The 23796-nt window shown below is 43.9% G+C and overlaps 1 protein-coding gene across 1 annotated transcript; it reads right to left on the bottom strand.

The window, feature by feature from the left end:
- Nucleotides 1-1395: 1395 nt before the first annotated feature.
- On the bottom strand, nt 1396-15394 carry LOC121567474 (sodium-dependent serotonin transporter). The gene is made up of 13 exons (XM_041877539.2): nt 14869-15394; nt 12547-12681; nt 11336-11558; nt 7703-7841; nt 7037-7171; nt 6749-6852; nt 6366-6493; nt 5241-5353; nt 4659-4790; nt 4109-4208; nt 3759-3859; nt 3499-3666; nt 1396-2514 (listed from the first exon to the last, which is right to left on the bottom strand). Exons 1-13 carry the CDS (start codon nt 15251-15253, stop codon nt 2443-2445), a joined length of 1935 nt encoding a protein of 644 aa, XP_041733473.1. The 5' UTR covers nt 15254-15394; the 3' UTR covers nt 1396-2442.
- Nucleotides 15395-23796: the final 8402 nt, after the last annotated feature.

Raw genomic sequence — 23796 nt, 5'->3', positions numbered from 1 at the left:
AATTACCCGCCAATCACCCACACCTGTGAGCAATCACTTATCAAGCCTTGCTGGTGCTTCAAGCACCTGGCCCGAGCTACTGCCCCTAGCTGTGGGATGTGTATAGTGGAAAATGGACTGTCTAACTGTGCCCTCAGAACTAAACTACCTCATTCCTAAAATAATCTCAGAAATGAACCCAATTCAAGTGTTACAATGTGACAAAACATAAAAAACAGTGTTACAAAAGCATTGGGGGGAAAAAATGCAAGAGGCATAGCTACTCATTTATATCTTAACTTTATTTATCTATTAATTCATATATATTTATATATTTCTTCTATACAGGTTTATTTCTCAATACAATATTTTACAGACGTACATAGATCATACATTATATAGGCTCGAGAGGTACGAGGGAGGGATTTTAACATCATCTTCATTGGATATTTTGCCGAAGAACAAGACGAGATTACTTCACAGACTCAAGTTGAAGCACAGGTTACACACATTGGCATGCACACACTGACAGAGATGACAAAGTCTGACACTGCTACTTCTGCTCATAATGTACACACGCACGCTGACACACATACACACACGTATGCACACACGCACACGCAAGGTATGCATGCTCACACGTACACCAATCCCGAGTTGAAATACTATTAGAATATTTTTCAAATACTTCAGATTTGATTGCCTGGTTCAATGGAACCAATAGAACAGTCGCAAACCTGCAAACCCCGCCCATCTGGCATTAGGCAGGCCAAAGAAAACACTAAAGTATTTGAAAGATTCCCTATAGTATTTGAACCCAGGCACACACAAACATAATGGGTTCAAGAGAGTAGACAGGTATTCACAGAATAAAGAGATATACACCGATACCAAGACTCACTTAATACACACGTACATGTCAACTTTTACTCTCATTCCAACACACAACAGATTATTAGGTAGAAAGTATAGACAGATATCTATTTCAGACACATCCTCGAGGACTGAGCGATGGAGATGAAAATAGTTGTGATCGATATTTGGTTCCCACTATAGGCAATTAACGCGGAAATTGCGTTTGACATATTAAGACTAAATCCAACTAAATCAGCATGTCAGTTTATAGCAAATGAGATAAACAAATACATGAACGCATACATAGATTTGACAGCAATAATAATTCTTTAAAATAAATACACATCTTATATTGCAATAATATAACCCACAACTCCTTCTGATCTGCACAGGGTAGGTTCTCCCCACGTTCCTTCCATTTTTGTCACACACACACACACACACACACACACACACACACACACACACACACACACACACACACACACACACACACACACACACACACACACACACAACACACACACACACCACACACACACACACACACACACACACACACACACACACACACACACACACACACACACACACACACACACACACACACACACACACACACACACACAAAATCACCCAGGCACAAACACTCTTACATCTTACACACAACATGCACATGCGCACACCCACCAGAGCCTTCCATGCTGCAGCTAAATAATCCCCCCACATACGACTGGACAAAGCCCTGCGTTCCCTTCTGAACAACCTGGATATTGTTACAGAGCATAATCAGTACTGTAGTGCATCATGCTACACCAACATTCAGCGCCTCACAGTGTGGAGATGCTCCGACACTCAACAAGGCCCTTTATAGGTTCAGCCATCCCGTTCCCATTCAGAAACACTGACAAGCTCCCACCAAGTCATCCTAAAACATGACAACAGCTCACATCTGGAAATACCTGTAGAAATATCCATGTAATATTTGGCTTAATTTAGAAATGTAAAAAGATACCTGCATTTTGCAACCAATGTCCAGCTAAATATCGGAATGCAGAACTCATGAAACAAGGACAGAATGTCAAATGAAGCCGTGAGATGAGATGTTTGTTTGTGATATAAAAATTGTTTAGTGGACCTGACAGAGTAGAGACAAGGAAGTGTGTATGTTTATGTCTCATACGGTCTGGATGGATCCCAGTTGTAATGGACAGGTATAGACTTTAAAGGATGCGTTATGTGTCAATAACAGTACACATGTCATTGTGCTGTGGCATCTAAAACCCTCTGTCTGGTGGTTGAAATGCTCAGACCAGCGTGTGCCAGTATGAAAACAGTGATGACATTAGCCGCTAACGGTTAGCTAACAGAATGAGCCAGGAGGGAGATGAGGGAGGAGGTGAGGGGTGGAATGCTGCAGACAGTATGGCCCAGCACCCCACCTCAGCCCTGGGGTCAGTGGGATGGACGGGGTGCCTTAGTGCTGAAGTCTGCTGTGGGGGTTCTGGAGGAGAAGTGAGGGAGGTGACGAACCCTCCCCGTCCTACAGTTGTGCTCTATGTCCAGCAGAGGGTAGTGTAGTCCACTTGGCCTGGCCAGACCACTGGGTCAGACAGCGTGGGTGATGATAATGTCACTGTGAGGCCCACTGGGTACAGGGGTGATGCCCTTCAGGAGACGCTGGGGGATAAGGAAGGGAGGAAGGGAAGGATAGAAAAGAGAGGGGGGGGAAGGGACACCAGTGTTATTTCATGTCATCCATTGTAATTGAGTGTTGGGTTCACCTTGTAACAGTCCGGTTATGCTAGAAGTTATCTTGTGGCAAGGAATCGCAGAGATCTCTCCTTGTGGTTCTATCTTCCGAACAACACGCAAATTGGCACGTTGGCTGTTAGCCTTTCCAGCACAGTGTCAAAGCTATCTCCCGAGACCCCTCCCTTCCACGGATTGGTTATTGCACGGCCGCGCCACTCATAAATTGGGACTTTCCTGTGTCTGCTTCCATTGAAAGTGACTGATTTCTGGTAGTTTGTGCGCAAGAAGTAGTGCCTGGTATAACTGTGGCGTAACCCAACAGATCGTTCTTATTGAGTGCTGTCACACAGACTTTATGTCCTTCTGACCTCGCTCTGTACCATCTGTCTACGCTCACTGGCCGCAGCAGCAGGTTAGGCATACAATGCTCACACACGTAACACACACTAACACAGATGTATGACCAGAACACACACGTAACACACACACCCCTCTGCTGACACTGTCTTTCAGCCCCATTGTGTGGTGTGGCACTGGGGCAAACACTGGGCTTATTGGATGACAGGTTTATCAAAGGCAGGGAGAGGAGGGAGGAAGGTGCTGTGTGTACCATGCTGTTTGATGTCTGTCTGTCTGTATGTCTTCTCAAACAAGGGGCTGTTTTCTGTCTTGGCAACGTAACAGTGTGCAGGTGCTTTGGTGTCTGTCGCTTGTCTATGTTTGCGTGTGTGTGTGCGTGTGTGTGCTTGCATGCGTGTGTGTTTGAACCGTAAGGTCTGGAAGCCGTCGTGGATTGTATTCCTACTCTCCCTTTGATTGTGTCGTCTGTTAGTAGCCTGGTGATGGCAGGGGGACGGAAGGGGGACTGGAGGGGGAGAGGCCCACCCCAAGCCCTCTGGTGGCTCTTACCTGTTTAAAGGTCCCTTTGGTGGTGAGCAGGTGGTACACCATATAGGCTGGTACACAGATGAAGGAGGACACTCCGATGCAGTAGCCCAGAACAGTGGTCCAGGGTGGGTAGACATAGTCAAACAACTTCACCTCCGGGGGGAACGCCAGGAAACTGACAATGATGAACTGAGGAGAGATGAGACATAGAGGAGGTGGTATTTCGAACAGGTATATACAGCCGGTGTGTGTGTGTGTGTGTGTGGGGGGGGGGGTCTCACCAGTAGGAAGATGGGGCAGATGGCTACCCAGCACACCTTCCAGAACAGTCCAGGGGAGAAGCCCAGCATCATATGGACATCAGCACAGAAACGACTCGTGCCTGAAAATGGACACAAAGACACACAATGAAGTGTCTCAATATGGAATAGAAATCAATCAATCAATCAATCGACTTATCAATCCATCCATCCATTGTCTTTATTGTCCCAAATGAGACATTTCTAGTGCAGTCAGATAACAAACCAATCACAACCACACATCCATAAAAAGAAAAAAAAGAAGCTGAATCCAAAGAATGTCAGACTATGTGACAATGTGGGCCTTGTCAGCAATATCATTGTCAGTTTACCGTAGAACCAGGAAACGGCGATGACTTCTAGGAAGACCACAGTGATGACAGCAGGTCCCGTGGCATACTCCTCAAACAGTTTCACCACAAACGCACCTCCCTAAAACAGAGTTCAAGAGAAATGTGTGGGTGTTGGGAAACAAGCTATAGAGACTATAGAGACATTTATACAGTATATACTGCTAGCTGATTTCCACTTCAGCTTATTTTCCATTGCTTCACGCCATTCAGGAGATTCTTGACATTGCTAAATAACCACATAAAAACCGGATTGGATGAAAGGACAATACCCTGGGTAATGAGCCAAGGGGACTGAGGCTGGGTGGAGTGGGACTGAGGCTGGGTGGAGTGGGACTGAGGCTGGATGGAGTGGAGAGGAGACTCACGTAGGTGAGGGTGGAGAGGAGACTCACATAGGTGAGGGTAGAAGAGGAGACTCACATAGGTGAGGGTGGAGAGGAGACTCACGTAGGTGAGGGTGGAGAGGAGACTCACGTAGGTGAGGGTGGAGAGGAGACTCACGTAGGTGAGGGTAGAAGAGGAGACTCACGTAGGTGAGGGTGGAGAGGGCTCCCAGGTAGCAGACACACACCAGGCCCAGGACAAACCACTCCCTCCTCCTTGACAACAACTGGGGGAACTCATCCAGCATGGCTGTGATCACCCCCTCCAGACCGGCAAACTACACAGGAAGACAAGAAGGGAGACATTAAACTGAAATTGAATTGAGAGGGAGAGAGAAGGAGTCAGTAGAGGAGTAACACAGAGGAGAGAGAGAGAGAAGGAGAGAGAAAGAAAATCATAGCTATAGAATATCACAAAAACAGGCAAACCCAGACAGAAAGACCCTCAGACACAAACTGTTCCTTCAGCATAACAATAAGTTCTGTTGACAGTACCACCCTCCTCTACGCTCAGAGCCTGATTGGCTGAATACACACTCAACACAACCTGAGAGCCTGGGTTAAATACATTTGTACACATAATAAAAATACACTGATAAAAAAATTGACATTAATTGATTTGAAAACCAGTCTAATAATTCTGTGTGATTACTGTGTGTGTATGGATGTGTATATTTGTATATATGTATTAATCTGTGTGCGCACTTGTGTGTGTATGTGCCACTGACCGTGCTGTCCAGCCCCAGCATGATGATCATGAGGAAGAAGATGATGGCAAAGAAGGTGGCAGCGGGCATGTTGGCGATGGCTTCAGCATAGATGATGAACAGCAGACTGGGACCTGGCAGAAGAGACAGACAATCAACATGTTAAGAAAGGGTACACACACACGCATGGTCGAAATGTGGCATCTTAACTGTCCTCTTTCATGTTTGAAACCACTTAAGGCATTGTAATTATTTCCATACAGGGCCCCTGAGGCTTTTAAATGTGGTATTGGGCCTTTATCAAAAAAGGAATAAAGAGCTGTTAGTCCTGTCTTGATGTATGCAAGCGTAACTAGAACCGTAGCAGATAATTTGTTATGCGCATGTATCTTATGTTAGGATTCTCCACGGTCTGGTCTGTACTCACTTGCCAGATTTCAATGACTGTCTGAACTCAGATAAGCTGTGAACTATCTGGGCCTGTATTTCTAAAGCGTATCAGAGTAGGAGTGCTGATCTAGGATCACTTTTCCATTAAAGGTCCAATGCAGCCGTTTTTATCTCAATATCAAATCATTTCTGGGTAACAATAACTAACCTTACTGTGATTGTTTTCAATTAAATGGTCAAAAATAGAGAGAAAATATTATTCCTAGCAAAGAGCAATTTCTCAAGCAAGAATTTTGCAAGGACTGTCTGGGAGTGGTCTGAGTGGGGAGGGGAAAACTGAAAACTAGCTGTTATTGGCAGAGAGGTTTGGAACTCTCTTTCTTATTGGTCATTGATGTCACCAGGCAGGCCAAAACTCCATCCCACCAAAACAGGCTGAAATTTCAGGTGTTCTTTTCAAACAGTTCTTACACTAAAAGGGCATTATCATCATTTTCACAATTTCACAGTATTATTCCAACCTCATAGTGTGGAAATATATATAAAACACAGGAAACTCACGTTTTTGACTGCACTGGGCCTTTAAGATCATATTGAATAAGATTACAAGGGAAGGGGGAGAACACCTGATCCTAGATCAGCACTCCTACTCTGAGACTCTTTATGAATACGGGCCTTGATGTAAAAAAAAATCATACAACAACTGCTGCATATGAAAAGTAGATTTTCAATTTGGGATTTGATTGATTGATTTACCAGCGTCCTTGGCTACGTTCTCCACGCCTATTTTGCGCATCTCAGCCATGTAGCCGAGCACGGTAAAGATGACAAACCCAGAAAGGAAACTGGTCAGGCAGTTCACCGAGCTGGTCATCAACGCATCCCTGAGAGAGGGGGAGAGAGAGAGAGATAGGGGGGGGGTAAAGGGTTGGTGAGAGGGGGGAGAGAAAAGGAGGGAGGTAGAGAGAGAGGGGGGAGTGAGGGATAAATACAGAAAGAGGGGTTGAAGAGGGTGATTGGAGAAAAAAGAGAGAGGATTAACAAGTCACAGGCAAAATAATGGCAACATGGAGAAATACATTCCATATGGCAGGTTCATAAACACATTCTACTGTATCAAGAGAAAAATGGAGTCTCACTTGTAGCAGTTGTTGTGAAAGGGGTTGTAGCTGGCAAAGGCCAGGAGCACCCCGAAACCTGGCCCCAGAGAGAAGAAGATCTGAGCTGCTGCATCAATCCATACCTGGAGGGAAAGGGAGAGAGAGAGAGAGAGAGAGAGAGAGAGAGAGAGAGAGAGAGAGAGAGAGAGAGAGAAGATAAAGCGGGAAGGAGACAAACTAGTGATAAGGAAGACATCAGGCAGTAAGATTCGGTGTCAGTGTGTTGTATGATGACACAAGATTGGCTGGAAACCTAAACCAGCTCACCGTGGTGCTGAGTAGTTTCCCCCAATCAGGTTTGAGGTAGAAGACCACGCCCCTCCAGGCCCCGGGCAGAGTGGCCCCACGAACGAGCAGCACCAGCAGGACAAGGTAGGGGAACGTGGCTGTCACCCACACCACCTGAGAGAGAGGGGTGGGGGAGAGAGAGAGAGATAGAGGGGGGGGGGAGAGAGAGAGATAGAGGGGTGGGGGAGAGCGAGAGAGAGAGAGGTGGGGGGGAGAGAGAAAGAGGGGTGGGGACAGAGGGATGGGGGAGAGAGAGAGGGGGAGAGCGGGTGAAAGAGAGAGAGGAGTGGGGGAGAGAGAGAGGGGTTGGGGAGAGAGAGGGGAGTGGGGCAGAGAGGGGAGAGCGGGTGGGTGAGAGAGAGAGAGAGAGAGGGGTGGAGGAGAGAGAGAGGGGGGAGGGCGGAGAGCGGGGGAGAGAGAGGAAGAGAGAGAAAGAGAGAGAGAGAGAGAGAGAGTGAAGGAAGAGATACAGGGAGCGACAGAGAGAGAGAGAGAAGGGCAACTATGAATAGAAGACATCAGTGAGAAATAGAGTTCACAGTATTTACCTACTGTTTATCTACTGTTTATCTACTGTTTCTCCATCCCTCCATCCCTCCTCCCCCCCATTCCCCATCCCTCCTCCCCGTCCTCAGCCGTGCTCACCTTGCCAGAGGTCTTGACTCCCTTCCAGATGCTGAAGTAGACAATGGTGAAGATGAACAGGAGACAGAGAGCCAGCTGCCAACTCACACTGCCAAGCTGGTGCAGACCTGGAGACATGTGCACCTGCAGTACCTGACGCCTATACGGAACAGAGGAGAGAGGGATGACCGAAATGGATGAGGAGAGGAGGGCAAAGAGAGAGGAGTGAGGAGAGAGGGGGATGAGGAGGAAGCTGTCAGAGGAGAAGGATAAGGAGAGAGAGGGATAAGGAGGAAGCTGTCAGAGGAGAAGGATAAGGAGAGAGGGATGAGAAGGAAGCTGTCAGAGGAGAAGGATAAGGAGAGAGGGATGAGGAGGAAGCTGTCAGAGGAGAAGGATGAGGAGAGAGAGTGATGAGGAGGAAGCTGTCAGAGGAGAAGGATAAGGAGAGAGGGATGAGGAGGAAGCTGTCAGAGGAGAAGGAGAACGAGAGAGGGATGAGGAGGAAGCTGTCAGAGGAGAAGGAGAGAGAGGGATAAGGAGAGAGAGGGGTGAGAGAGGGATGAGAGATGAGGAGAGGGGTGAACAATCAGGGGGAGGACATGGATTGTCGGGAAGACAGGAATCAGCGAGAAGAGAGAGATGAGCGGGAAAAGAAGGTTGAGAAGAGAGGGATGAGACAGAATAACAGAAAGGAGCCATTTATGTGGAAACGGAGTGATCAAGAGAGAATAGGAAAAGCATTCGTATATCTGCGGTTGGCAGGTTGCTTGCTGCAGATATGTAGGAATAATTTGATGGTATTTTGAAAGAAAAGTAACAGTTGCTCTTGCCAGTATCGCTTCAGTTTAATTAGCTAATTAGCGCGTTCCCCTCCTCCTCTCTCTCTCTCTCTCTCTCTCTCTCTCTCTCTCTCTCTCTCTCTCTCTCTCTCTCTCTCTCTCTCTCTCTCTCTCTCTCTCTCTCTCTCTCTCTCTCTCTCTCTCTCTCTCTCTCTCTCTCTCCTCTCTCTCTCTCTCCTCTCTCTCTCTCTCTCTCTCTCTCTCTCTCTCTCTCTCTCTCTCTCTCTCTCTCTCTCTCTCTCTCTCTCTCTCTCTCTCTCTCTCTCTCTCTCTCTCTCTCTCTCTCTCCTCTTCTCTCTCTCTCTCTCTCTCTCTCTCTCTCTCTCTCTCTCTCTCTCTCTCTCTCTCTCTCTCTCTCTCTCTCTCTCTCTCTCTCTCTCTCTCTCTCTCTCTCTCTCTCTCTCTCTCTCTCTCTCTCTCTCTCTCTCTCTCTCTCTCAGAGTGTTACCTGACCTTAAAATGTTTAGTTGACCCAAACTTAGCTCCATCTTGAGAAAACTTAGGCAGAAATTATTATTAACTAACTAAAAAAGACTGTGGAACAAGTTACACACACACACACAGTGCTTTTGGCATACCATTTTTTCGACTTGCATATTGGACACACGTTGATATACATGATTACAAGTACATGTCAGAGGAGGCTGGTGGGAGGAGCTATAGGAGGTCGGGCTCATTGTAATGGCTGGAATGGAATGAATGGAATGGTATCAAACATATGGAAACCACATTTTACTCTGTTCCATTTATTGCATTAAAGCCATTACAATGAGCCCGTCCTCCTATAGCTCCTCCTACCAGCCTCCACGGGTGCATGTTCATTTATACAGTATTTATCAGTCAACATGTCCTCACCTGGGATTTGAACTCACAACCTCTTGGTTCATGGCATTCCAATCTTCCTGCTACGCCACCATGTCTGTGTCAACGACTGATTTCAACTGTTTTGCTACACTTTGCATTTCAAAGTAAATCTCAGCTCTGTTAAAAGTACACTCAAGAAAACCGATTGTATTTATCATAGTGATTATGGAGTGACATTAAAAGAGTAATATGAAGCACCAACATTGGAGAACTATACAGAAAACCCTCAAATTGCTGAAATAAGTTAATCAAATGAATGATGAGAGAAGACAGATTTACTGATAATTGACACAGACATGGTGGCGTAGCAGGAAGATCGGAATGCCATGAACCAAAAGGTTGTGAGTTCATGTTGAATAATAATTACTGTATAAATGAACATGCACAATGTAAACATGTATGTCAAGCTGTGTCAAATATATACGTTGAAAACATTGCATTTTAAAAGCACTGTTTGTGTGTGTGTATGTGTAACCAGTTGCATAGCCTTTTTTAGTTAGAGGCACACATAATAGTTGAATTAACATATGAGACAAGTTTGGGCCAACTAAACATTTTAAGTTCAGGTAACACTTTAACCGAAAAGTTGACTAAACAAAAAAAGCTGTGGAAACAGTTACTTAATACTAATTAGTTGAAACAACTAAAATTGTGTAGCCATCTACCGGCTGTATACCATATAGGGAACATCTCTCCTCAATGTTTTACCTACTGCTCCCTCCATCAATCCTTCAATTGTTTACCTCCATTCTATCTGCCACGTCTTCTCCCTATCTCCCTCCGCCTATCCATCTTCCATATCTGCCTTTCATCCACCCATCCAGTCACTGTCCTCTCTGTCTCTACTCCCTCTTCTCCATGGAACCTATCATGCCGCCTACCCCTCCCTCCTCTACCCAACCTGGCATCCCTTTGCTCTTCCCTCCATCCTACCCCTCCCTCCTCTACCCAACCTGGCATCCCTTTGCTCTTCCCTCCATCCTACCCCTCCCTCCTCTACCAACCCTGGCATCCCTTTGCTCTTCCCTCCATCCTACCCATCCCTCCTCTACCAACCCTGGCATCCCTTTGCTCTTCCCTCCATCCTACCCCTCCCTCCTCTACCAACCCTGGCATCCCTTTGCTCTTCCCTCCATTCTACCCATCCCTCCTCTACCAACCCTGGCATCCCTTTGCTCTTCCCTCCATCCTACCCCTCCCTCCTCTACCCACCCTGGCATCCCTTTGCTCTTCCCTCCATTCTACCCATCCCTCCTCTACCCACCCTGGCATCCCTTTGCTCTTCCCTCCATCCTACCCCTCCCTCCTCTACCAACCCTGGCATCCCTTTGCTCTTCCCTCCATCCTACCCCTCCCTCCTCTACCAACCCTGGCATCCCTTTGCTCTTCCCTCCATCCTACCCCTCCCTCCTCTACCAACCCTGGCATCCCTTTGCTCTTCCCTCCATCCTACCCATCCCTCCTCTACCAACCCCTGGCATCCCTTTGCTCTTCCCTCCATCCTACCCCTCCCTCCTCTACCAACCTGGCATCCCTTTGCTCTTCCCTCCATCCTACCCCTCCCTCCTCTACCACCCCCGGCATCCCTTTGCTCTTCCCTCCATTCTACCCATCCCTCCTCTACCAACCCCTGGCATCCCTTTGCTTTTCCCTCCATCCTACCCCTCCCTCCTCTACCAACCTGGCATCCCTTTGCTCTTCCCTCCATCCTACCCATCCCTCCTCTACCCACCCTGGCATCCCTTTGCTCTTCCCTCCATCCTACCCCTCCCTCCTCTACCAACCCTGGCATCCCTTTGCTCTTCCCTCCATCCTACCCCTCCCTCCTCTACCAACCCCTGGCATCCCTTTGCTCTTCCCTCCATCCTACCCATCCCTCCTCTACCAATCCTGGCATCCCTTTGCTCTTCCCTCCATCCTACCCTTGCACTTACATGTCTTGACTTACGTATAGAACTCCTCGGCGGGCGAGGTGGAGGTGTTGGTCCAGGTGACGTTGCTGTCGGTGGACAGGTAGCGGAGGCAGTTGACCGTGTTCCAGGGGTTGGAGCACGTGGTCCAGGGCAGGGTGGGCCGGAACGACGCCAGGAGGTAATACAGGGCCCACGCCATGATGGTGTTGTAGTAGAACGCTATATACAGCGCTATGATGCAGATGGCGAAGCCGATACCTATAGGGAGGGAGGGAAAGGGAGATGTTGAGAGAGAGGGGAAAGTTTGACATGATGGTGTTGTAGTACAAGGCACTGTACAGCGAACGCTATGATACAGATGGTGAAGCCAATACCTTTAGCAGAAAGAAAAATAACACTTGACTTAGACTGTATAGGTATAATGCATTACAATGCTGTTATTATAATGCATTGTCAGACTTGTCATAAGCCTGTACAACCCCTTTACAATGTCCTATAATCATATATAGATGGTGAAGCTAATACCTGGTGGAAAGAGAGAGCGAGAGAGTTTGTGATGGAGTTTGGTTTTACATTAGGAATAACACAGGTATGAATGAATGAGAGGAGGCAGAGAGTGGGGTAGAGTGACAAATGAGGTAAGTGGTGGACCAGGGCATTGAACTGGCGCTAGACCAGACTCTGACCAGATGAGAAGAGAGTTTGATGAAGGTGTGTTCTGTGTTTTGGCGTTGGTTGGTTCGGTCGGTGCTCACTCGCTCCCTCCATCACTCAGAGATCTATACCTATCTATCTATTCTCAAGCTAATTCAAGTTCAACTCAAGTAGGATATGACATTTGGAAACAACTAAGATTTCCATAACATCACGTTTCTAAGCATGCTGGCATTTCCATGGGAAATGTGACAATTTCCATAACAGAGAGCTGGACATCATAACATCAAGGGGATGAAGAGGCTTTCATGAGGAATGTGCCGAAGGGGTCGGAGAGTTCATATTATCTGTCTCTCAGACATTCACTCATCTATCTGCTGTAACAGGCAGCTAGCTGGTCACTGTCTCTCTGGATCTGCCACTCCACTCTTCTCCTCTCATCCCCCGACTCCTTTTCTCCCCCGACTCCTCTTCTCCCCGGACATCTCTTCTCTCCCGACTCCTCTTCTCCCCCGACTCCTCTTCTCCCCTGACTCCAAATTTACAACATTTGTAAAATCCCCTCCCCTCCCCTCCCCTCCCCTCTTCTTACCCTTGAAGATGGGGCAGATGTGTTTCCAGATGGAGATGCAGCCGCTGCGGTGGAACTGCCCCAGTGCCAGCTCCATGTAGAACAGAGGCACGCCGCCGAATACTGCCATCAACATGTAGGGGAGTAGGAAGGCCCCTGGGACAACAGGAGAGGTAGGAGAGGTAGAAGAGGTAGAAGAGGTAGGAGAGGTAGAAGAGGTAGGAGAGGTAGGAGAGGTAGAAGAGGTAGAAGAGGTAGAAGAGGTAGGAGAAGTAGAAGAGGTAGGAGAGGTAGGAGAGGTAGGAGAGGTAGGAGAGGTAGAAGAGGTAGGAGAGGTAGAAGAGGTAGGAGAGGTAGGAGAGGTAGAAGAGGTAGGAGAGGTAGGAGAGGTAGGAGAGGTAGAAGAGGTAGGAGAGAAGGGGGAGAGAGAGGGATGGGGAGAGAGAGGGATGGGGAGAGAGACAGAGTGGGGTTGATAAAGGGGGCGAGAGAGGGAGAGAGACAGAGGGGGGTAGATAAAAGGGGAGAGAGAGAGGGAGAGAGACAGAGGGGGTAGATAAAGGGGGAGATAGAGAGGGAGAGAGACAGAGGGGGGTAGATAAAGGGGGAGAGAGAGAGGGAGAGAGACAGAGGGGGGAGATAAAGGGGGAGATAGAGAGGGAGAGAGACAGAGGGGATAGATAAAGGGGGAGAGAGAGAGGAGAGCGACAGAGGGGGGTAGATAAAAGGGGAGAGAGAGAGGGAGAGAGACAGAGGGGGTAGATAAAGGGGGAGATAGAGAGGGAGAGAGACAGAGGGGGGTAGATAAAAGGGGAGAGAGAGAGGGAGAGAGACAGAGGGGGGTAGATAAAGGGGGAGATAGAGAGGGAGAGAGACAGAGGGGGTAGATAAAGGGGGAGAGAGAGAGGGAGAGAGACAGAGGGGGGTAGATAAAGGGGGAGATAGAGAGGGAGAGAGACAGAGGGGATAGATAAAGGGGGAGAGAGAGAGGGAGAGCGACAGAGGGGGGGAGATAAAAGGGGAGAGAGAGAGAGAGAGAGAGAGAGAGAGAGAGAGAGAGAGAGAGAGAGAGGGGGTTGGGGTATATTGAGTAAAATAATTTCATTCATGAGTCAAAAATATAAAGTCCACATGTGTAATATCTGCACTCTTTGCCAGGTTTATACACACCTCATCTAACAACTGTCAACAACATCTGGAACATTAAACATTGACCTGTACCTGACCCTAAAGAGCAAGGGGAGTGATGTCAGAGAGAAAGAAGACATGCCGAACCCTGGAGAGTACCAGTCCAGACAAGCCCCTGTTTCTCTCTGTATTTGATTAGGAATTTATATCTGTGTGGTTGACATGAAAGCAAAGATAACTGTTGATTTAGTAGCTGGGACTAGGAGACAGGTTATTAAGCAATGAGAGAGAATGAGAGAGAATGAGAGAGAGCATGAGAGCATGAGAGAGAGAGAGAGAGAGAGAGAGAGAGAGAGAGAGAGAGAGAGAGAGAGAGAGAGAGAGAGAGAGAGAGAGAGAGAGAGAGAGAGAGAGAGAGAGAGAGAGAGAGAGAGAGAGAGAGAGAGAGAGAGAGAGAACGCACGAGAGAGAAAGAGACAGACAGAGAGAAAGAGACAGACAGAGAGAGAAAAGAGATTTATGCCCTTCTCATAAAAACAGACAATTAATAGTGTTGTTTCTATCAAGTGTCTCCCTGTCTCCATCTCTCTTTCCCTCGCTCCCACTAAACAAAGAAACAGGATATTGCAGATTTTATTATTGCAAATTCAATAAAATGGAATCGGAGGCTCGTATTTGATGTGAGGAGGAGAGTTGTAGAAAGGCACGAAGGACAATAAAGTTCCCTTGTAAACATTTGGGAACATTAGAGGAACATTCATTTATTGTTGTTTTCATTGCAGAAGACAAAAGGTTTAACGTGTATGTATTTACCCAGTGCTATTTCTGTCCGAGGTGTAAATGTTCATTTGATCAAGGTTTTGGTTGGTTTGAATGGTCTGTGTTTTCCGGACGCTGTGTCTGATTAATACATCTTGTTTTATGGTTATTTATCTAGCTATATGATTAAGTGTGAAAAGATGATGGGTGGAAAACTATATTAAATCTGCATTAATGCTTAATGTTACCAGTATACTATAGATGGTTTAGTTTTCTCTGTCATTTTCCTCAACCTCTCTTTACCCAGCTACAGATTCTCTCCTTTCCAGTGTTACTTTCTCCATCAACCTGGGTCATGTTCATTAGGCACCAAACGGAAGAAAACAGCCTGAAACAAGGAGGGAGTACCTAGACTTTTTGCAACAGCGTGCTCGAATGAACAGGCCCTGGTCTCACCTCCGCCGTTTTGGTAGCAGATGTAGGGGAAGCGCCACACGTTTCCCAGGTCCACGGCGTAGCCAATCACAGACAACAGAAAGTCCATCTTCTTACTCCAGGTCTCCCGGGGCCGGTCCAGACTGGTCTGCTGGACCACCAGCGTCCTGAGGGCCCCTGCGGGTACACCCCCCGCTCCCTCCTTGGGGCTCTGCGCTGTGGACGTGGGGAACCCATTGGACACCCCTCCTGACCCACCACCAGAGTTCACTTTGGGGTCCCCCTTCTCTGCCACCCCTCCGTCAGCCAGCATGAGTCTGCCGTTCTCCTGCGATGTCTCCTCCCCTTTCTCTTTCTGTCCTCCTTCCTTCTCTCTGTCCATCATCATTGACTGCTTCATCTCCATGGCGATGGCCGGTGGTTAGGGGCGTGGTGTGGTTGTTAGCGACGACGGTGGACTTGTGGCACAGTGTGATGAGGTGCCCATCAGGGGATGAGGGGTATCATAGAGAGAGAGAGAGAGAGAGAGAGAGAGAGAGAGAGAGAGAGAGAGAGAGAGAGAGAGAGAGAGAGAGAGAGAGAGAGAGAGAGAGAGAGAGAGAGAGAGAGAGAGAGAGAGAGAGAGAGAGAGAGCAGGTGTGGCTGGGCCAGGTGGGATGTTGCTGTAGGGATAGACACTTGGACTGGCTCCACTGCCTTCTATGACAAACGTCAGTGGGGACACAGCCTGTACCAGACCGCAAGACAAACACAAAACCACTTGTGTAATTTACCATTGTGTTAACAACAGGACATGTTGAGAAATGTAATGTTTTTTTGAATTACTTGTGTATTTTCCCTTGAATGGTTTGTGCTCTTTATTTTCAGCTTCTCTGGAATATCCTGAGGGGTTAGTTAACACAGGGAAAGGTGGAGACAAGTGGGTGAAGACACTGAGACTGACTGGTGATATGTCACTATGGGGTTAAAAGTGTGGAACACTTGGGGAATTCTGAAAGTCCCTGCCAAATAAGGCCTAAGGGGATTCTGCTAGAACATGTTTGTTTATTTTCTTTCTTGACATTGTTGTTACTGCCAAAGCTACAATCACATCTGATTTATTGGGTCTCTATACCTTTGGAGATAAAATATGAATGTTGAACTTCACCACATAAATTTGATGAAAATGGAAAAAATATACAGGCAGCAACAAGATTTGTAAAGAAGACAAAAAGGTTAGAAGAAGTACATAGTTTGATAGATGAAATCAATGTGCAGTCAGTGTGTTAAGGCAGGGTGGAACAAGTTGCTAGGGTGATATGCGTCTAAAAACCAGCTGACTTCCTCTGATTTTTCTACCGAAAATTGTTACATGATACCCTGATAACACATATTATATAAGAAAACATGTATCATATTCTTCTTGTACAGTACTTTGTCCTAATTTTTATTTGACAGTATGAGTAGAATCAAGATATCATAGTAAAAAAAAGAAGAGATAATTCCTGAACTTCAAATTAAGAAATACTTTTTTTTTTACAGAAAATAAAATGTCTAACTACTTTGTATGTTTAACTCCTTGAAAAAAAAATTAAACTACCTTTTAAATGTATTTTTATGTTTAACTACTTTTCAGCGTGGTCACAGTAGATATTTACCACAGTTATATGCAACGTATCCAACAGGAGCATTTCTCCTGTCCTTTCCATTGTGTTGCCTGTTGCCTTTTTTCTCTCACTGTAACTACCCTTAATTCTGGGGCATTTTAATGTCCATTATTGAGCATGATCATTTTCATATAATTTAATCCATTTACACATATGTGTTAGACAAAGTATAAGTCTTAGCAATAGACTGAAAAAGTAGTGTACTAGTGTAATGTAATATTGGTGTAGTGCAGACTCACAATAAAGTAATTTAATAAAGTTGTGTACTAGTGTAATGTAATATTGGTGTAATGCAGACTCACAATAAAGTAATTTAATAAAGTAGTGTACTAGTGTAATGTAATATTGGTGTAATGCACTCACAATAAAGTAATTTAATAAAGTAGTGTACTAGTGTAATGTAATATTGGTGTAATGCAGACTCACAATAAAGTAATTTAATACAGTAGTGTACTGATATAATGTCGGTGAAACCACATGCTACCCTTCTCTTTACTAGCTTTCCTCTTCCACAATGTATTTATTCACATTATCATGAAGCTATTTTCTTCAAACAGGAAAACTCAAATGAAACTGATAAAAGCCGTCTCCAGAGAGATGTAGTTTGTGACAGGGCTCTAAATCATACCACGTTTTTCTATGTTTGAATTTCACACAGAAAGAAAAATACATTGTGCGTCGTAAAACTTGTAGACTGATCACTTTTGACAATTATCATAAACACAATTGCATCAATCTTAAAATTAATTAAATATGCACTATATTACATTGACTGAAGATGCACTCACATTTGTTATTTTGCCGTTTGTTTTCTTTACAAACGTTGACCACATACCCCGCTTAAAAAGTCCCATGATTTGAGTAAGAAACTAGTTTAACTTTGAAAAAGGAAGGGAAAAAAGGTTTTGGATCTAATCGGCTTGTTTATACTCGTTTGCTTCAATTGGAATTTAATGGGAAAGGGAGAGTTAATTCAAATGGAATGACATTATCCCAATTAAAAGTAATTGTCCAGCAATTCTCCATGGAATTCCAGTCCTTACCCCTAACAGTCATGCAGAATGCTCCTATTAAAGCCGCATAGGGCACCTGGACTGACAACATATGGCATATAGGAGGTGGAAGCTGAGCCTTTGCTGGATATTCATAAATAAAGATGAGAAAACAACAGCTGGAAGAAAGAGTGCAAAGTGTGACCCACAAATAGACACTGACTAATACAATACAGCTGAAACACTGGGGGTAACAATTAGCTGAAACACTGGGGGTAACAATTAGCTGAAACGAATCAGATAAATGAAACTTGCTCTAAAGTACTGTATTTTTGACTCTCTGGGTTGCCGTATAGCACTTACATTAGCTCATCACTAGTAACGTCAAATAACCACTTCATAATCAAAGATATTCCAGCTGAGAATTAAATCATTGACAACATATTTGAAATATCATTATAATCAGATCCCACAGAATCCTACAAGTTCTGAAAATAGGAGCAATTTGGAGATATGAAGAAAAAGCACTTTTGTCAAGGTTATCATAGTGTAAGCTTGCAAGAAAGGCATTTCACTCTACTGTACACAAGACATTAAAAACCCTGTAATATAGGGGGGACTTCCAATGTCCGCCACTGACCACTTTACGTTACGTTAACAAAGATCCTGTAATTCTGTCAGTACAGAAGAACCCACACAATGAGAGAAACAATTCAGCCAACTCTGAGCATTATTGTTCTGTTAGAGACAAACAACAAATTATGTATAGTAGAAATATTGAGTAGTGGATAAGGAATCAACTCAAGCCTTCTCTGGAAGCAAAAAATTATCACAACTTGGGGTTTCTAGATGGAGTACTTCTTGTTTCGTGTAAGACAATGAGGAACCCGAGCGCATAATACTATCTCCATCACTATTACCACTGTATCTAGTGTCTATGGTGCATGAACTTTGGTCGACATTGCTTCAAAACAGACATGCTTCAAATCAGATAATTCACATTACAAGTGACAATTGTTTCAACGTGCATACAAACTACGGTTCTTTAAGGAGTGTAACAAAGTTAAAAACAGGATGTAACAGAACACACTACCAAATATGATGCGGTAGAAAGAGTATAACACACAAGCTAAAACCCAATGGAACTTTTTTCACTAGAACTTAGATGATGCTCTACTGCTACATAAACTTGCCAGGATAAGCGTGCACAAACACATCAAGACAGACTGTTTGCCCAGTAGAGCACTCAAACCTCTTCCATCATCACACTATACACACTTTGAAGTTTGGTCTGGCACAAACACATATATGCATAGAAACACACACACACACACACTCTGCCCAGAATGCAGCCCTACCGTGCAGTGGTTCCGTAGTTCTGTGGGGGTCTGTGTCAGGGTGGTACTTACCACCGTCCCTCTGAAGAACACATACAGACACTCCCCCTACACCCCTGCTGGAGTTTATTACACCCTCTTTCTCTGCTCTCTCTCTCTTTTCTTCTCTCTCTCCTATACACAATCATTTACATTTACATTTTAGTCATTTAGCAGATGCTCTCATCCAGAGCGACTTACAGTTGGTGAGTGCATAATTATTATTTTTTTTCATACTGGCCCCCCGTGGGAATCGAACCCACAACCCTGGCTTTGCAAGCGCCATGCTCTACCAACTGAGCTACACAGGACTATCATGTTGTCTAAATGCTTACATCCTTTTTACTAATTTTAAATCTATGTGGGAAAAAGTTGCAGTATATATATGGACACGTGTACAATTCATTTTTTGGGGGACAACCTAGATAAAGTTCCAGACATCTGTTAGCTGCACCACTATCCGCCTGTCATCACTGGACTACAATCTATGCTCCTCATCAGTTATTGAATATTGAAGATAATAACTGGTGGATGATTGACCAAGGCCTTTGTTGGTCTCACCTGACAGAGCCCCTCTCTGTGTTGTTTTAACACAAGCAGTCAAAGCATCCCCTAGTCCTCATGCTTAACTAGAGAATTGGTTTACACGACAGCGTAGGAAGACATCTAAGAGTGACATTATGAGCGGTTTGCAGAGCTAATGTGCTTATCAAGATGTATTTGGCAGTGGTGAAGGGTTTCTCTGAAGGAGCTGTCACTCTCAACCGGACCGTATCCTCCTTCCCCATTGACCTGTTGGCTCCCTCTTCCCCCATTTGCAATGGTTGTCTCATTCCACCTGGTAAAATGATTGCATGGTTTCACAAACATCTCCAGCCAAAAAGAGGAGTTGAGTTGTAGGCTACGCATTCCTCTCAAAATAACCAAATATTGTAAACAAAAAGTGAATAATGTCATGATGTAGTGGGGAGAGTTAGTTTTAAGTATTGACTGAACAGCATTGCACGTTACACAGCAACGCAGAAGAACAACAAATAACCAGTCCAAATGCATCTTTAATCTCACTCAGCTCTCCGAACTAAAAATAACAAGCCAATCACCAAGCGGTAGGAAGTAGTGTGCGATAGGAACCCATACGCTGAACAACAGATTGAAGGATAGTGTGCTTATCCCCTGGGAAAATCAACAACACCCAACACACACACTAGCAAACAAGACAATAAAACAAGCACTTACAGGAAGCATATCGGAACTACTACTGCCATTGTGCTGTTTGCCATTTGATTTGGCCCACCTTGCGCCCTTCCCAAACAAAGTTCACTCTAAAAGCCAGACCTATAGGAAGTCATCAGGTACCTGCAGTCTAAAAGGCCTCTGCTGCATCTGTCTAAAACCCAATCAACTAACACATCCAGATCAGGTGGAAAACATCCAGATAAAGAAATGTTTGGAAAATGTCAAGTGTGCCATGCCAAGTAGGTGCACTCCCTCTTCTTGCCCCACTTTCTCCCGGTCTGAACTAGGCAGATCAGGTATGGATACCTAACCTCGCCCTGCTGGCTAGAAGATAGCAATGCTATCTATTGTTTAATTTCTAAAAGGTCTACTTCATGTAATTTATCCATTATGATTCCATTCATTTATGGTTACTGAGGCCACTTGACCTCCTGTTGACTTGAGGATAAGCATCTTAACCTTTGACCTATTTAAAAGTGTGTTGTGTTTCCTCTGACTAAATGTGGTTCCCACATACAAATCAGTTATATTGGGTCTTGAGCAACCCCAGCTAGCTTGGTGACACTGAGTAATAGCTCTAAAAAGCTCTACACATCTCCATCAGTAGGAAAGAAAAATCAGCATTTATGCTAGGAAGCTAGGACTCCTAACAGCATGGGGCAAGTCAGCACTGTAATTAATATCTGAACTTTCTGACATTCATGTATGAGCAAGTATGTCTCTGTGTGTGCCACGTGAGAGAGACATCTAGTTTCTAAGGAAGAACGAAATGTGTAGAGATCAAGGGGAAAAAGAGTTGAGTGAGAAACAGGCAGACAGAGAGAGACAGAGAGAGAGACAGAGAGAGACAGGTAAAGAGATAGAGAGGGAGGGTGGTAGAGACAGACAGAGAGAGAGGGAGATAGATAGAGAGAGTAAGATTAGCCAGAAAGTAACCCATGATTCACCAAATGATATTTTGAAGGAGGAAACAAAGTACTTTAAGCATATGTTTTCGTTTCAGTCGCCTCCATCTCCTCTAACTGAAGCTAATTGTAGAGATTTTTTTCTATTGATAATGTAAAATTAACAGCCATACAGAAAAACTCATGTGAAGGTGAAATTACAGAGGAGGAACTTCTGGATGCAATTAAAGACTTTAAGTCCGGGAAAACTCCAGGGTTGGATGGCATACCAGTCGAGGTATACCAAACCTTTTTTGATATACTAAGAGGACCGTTATTAGCATGTTTTAACCACTCCTATGTAAATGGTAGATTATCTGACACTCAAGAAGAAGGTATGATATCATTATTACTGAAACAGGATACAAGTGGAAAATATAAAGATCCAGTCCATTTAAAAAATTGGAGGCCCCTTACACTTCAGTGTTGTGATGCAAAAATTCTAGCAAAATGTATAGCGCATAGAATTAAAAAGGTATTGTCGGATATTATTAATTCTAATCAGACAGGTTTTTTACATGGAAGATACATTGGAGATAATATAAGGCAAGTATTGGAAACAATAGAACACTATGGAAAATCTGGGAAACCAGGCCTGCTATTCATGGCAGACTTCGAAAAGGCATTTGATAAAGTACGACTGGGGTTTATATAAATGCCTGGAGCATTTCAATTTTGGAGAATATCTTATAAAATGGGTCAAAATCATGTATAGTAACCCTAGGTGTAAAATAGTAAATTATGGCTATTTCTCAGAAAGTTTTAAACTGTCAAGGGGAGTGAAACAAGGTTGTCCACTATCGGCATATCTATTTATTGTGGCCATCGAGATGTTAGCTATTAACATCAGATCCAACAATACTATCAGGTGATTAGAAATCCAGGGCTTAAAAACAAAGGTGTCATTGTATGCTGATGATTCATGTTTTCTTTTAAATCCACAACTATAATCCCTCCACAGCCTCATAGAGGATCTAGATACCTTTTCTAACCTCTCTGGATTACAACCAAATTATGACAAATGTACTATATTACGTATTAGATCACTAAAAAATAAAAAAATTTAATTACCGTGTAGTTTACCAATAAAATGGTCTGATGGTGATGTGGATATACTCGGAATACATATCCCAAAGGAAATAAATGATCTCACTTCAATAAACTTTAATAGAAAGTTAGCAAAAATAGAATAGAAAGTTACCATGGAAAGGTAAATATCTGTCAATTTGTGGAAAAATCACCCTGATTAACTCTTTAGTATTATCCCAGTTTACCTATTTGCTTATGGTCTTGCCTACACCTAGCGAACAGTTTTTTAAATTATATGAGAAAAAAATATTCCATTTTATTTTGAACGGCAAGCCAGACAAAATTAAACGGGCCTATTTATATAATGAATATGAATTCGGAGGACAGATATTATTAAATATTAAAGCATTAGACCTATCACTAAAAGCTTCAGTCATACAAAAGTTATACTTAAATCCGAACTGGTTCTCTAGCAAATTAGTAAGATTGTCTCACCCAATGTTCAAGAATGGCCTTTTTCCCTTTATTCAGATTACAACCACTCACTTTCAGTTATTTGAAAAGGAAATCATCTCCCAAAGCCATAGAAAGTTGGTTGCAATTTCAATTGAATCCTCCAGAAACGACAGAACAAATAATGCAACAAATATTGTGGTTAAACTCAAATATACAAATTGACAAAAAAACAATTTTTTTGACAAAATGTTTTAAAAAAGTATAATCTTCGTAAATGATATCATCGGTAGGACTGGTGGAGTTATGTCGCACATGCAGCTAACAAAAACATATGGAAATGTCTGCTCTACCCAAAATTACAACCAAATAATTGCAGCCTTACCACAAACATGGAAGAGGAAAGTGGAATGGGGGAGAAAGTAAGGAACTTGTCTGTCGGCCTTGCATTACAGAACATAATTGGTTAAGGAAAACTGTGATAAATAAAAAAGTATATCAGTTTTATTTAAGGACCAAAGGATTGACAGCCATCCCATATAGATTGCAAAATAGTTGGGAAGGGATTTTTGACGTACCGATCCCATGGCATAGTGTTTATGAACTTATACGCAAAACGACACCGGATTCAAAACATAGAATCTTTACATTTAAATTATTATATAAAATTCTTGCTACCAATAGAATGTTATTTATATGGGGGATACAACCTTCCCAGCTCTGCAGATTTAGCTGCGAAGAGACAGAATCATTAGATCATTTGTTTTGGTACTGTCCATTTGTAGCTTGTTTTTGGATACAGGTCCAGGAATGGATAAAGGATTGCAATATTTACCTGGAGCTAACCTTGCAGATAGCATTACTGTGTGATCTGAAAAGTCATAGTCAATCGATCAATAACATAATAATACTTTTAGCAAAAATGTTTATTTTCAATTCACAATCTGTAGAAACAATGAGAATAGAAAGGTTCAGAACTTTTGTAAGACATCACAGTACAGTTAGAAATCCTATATGGATGGTGTTAAAAGATAGATGGGAGGTGTTGAATGGAATTGAAGGATGGGACTAATAACAACTAACAACAAATAATAACAAGATAGGTAATAATGTAAGCATACTGTGTCCATAATAAGTATATAGGTTGTATGTTGGGAGCTTTTGTGAAAGAGCACAGTTAGAAAGATATGGCATATAGAAGCAAACCGGATGGACATCATGAAAATGATCGGAGAGGTTGAGAGTAGAGGAAGTTCAGGAGAAAAAACAAACA

This window comes from Coregonus clupeaformis, chromosome 6, assembly GCF_020615455.1.
Source record: "Coregonus clupeaformis isolate EN_2021a chromosome 6, ASM2061545v1, whole genome shotgun sequence".
NCBI lineage: Eukaryota > Metazoa > Chordata > Actinopteri > Salmoniformes > Salmonidae > Coregonus > Coregonus clupeaformis.
The sequence above is the reverse complement of the archived record's forward strand: the minus strand, read 5'-3'. Positions and strand labels throughout refer to the sequence as shown.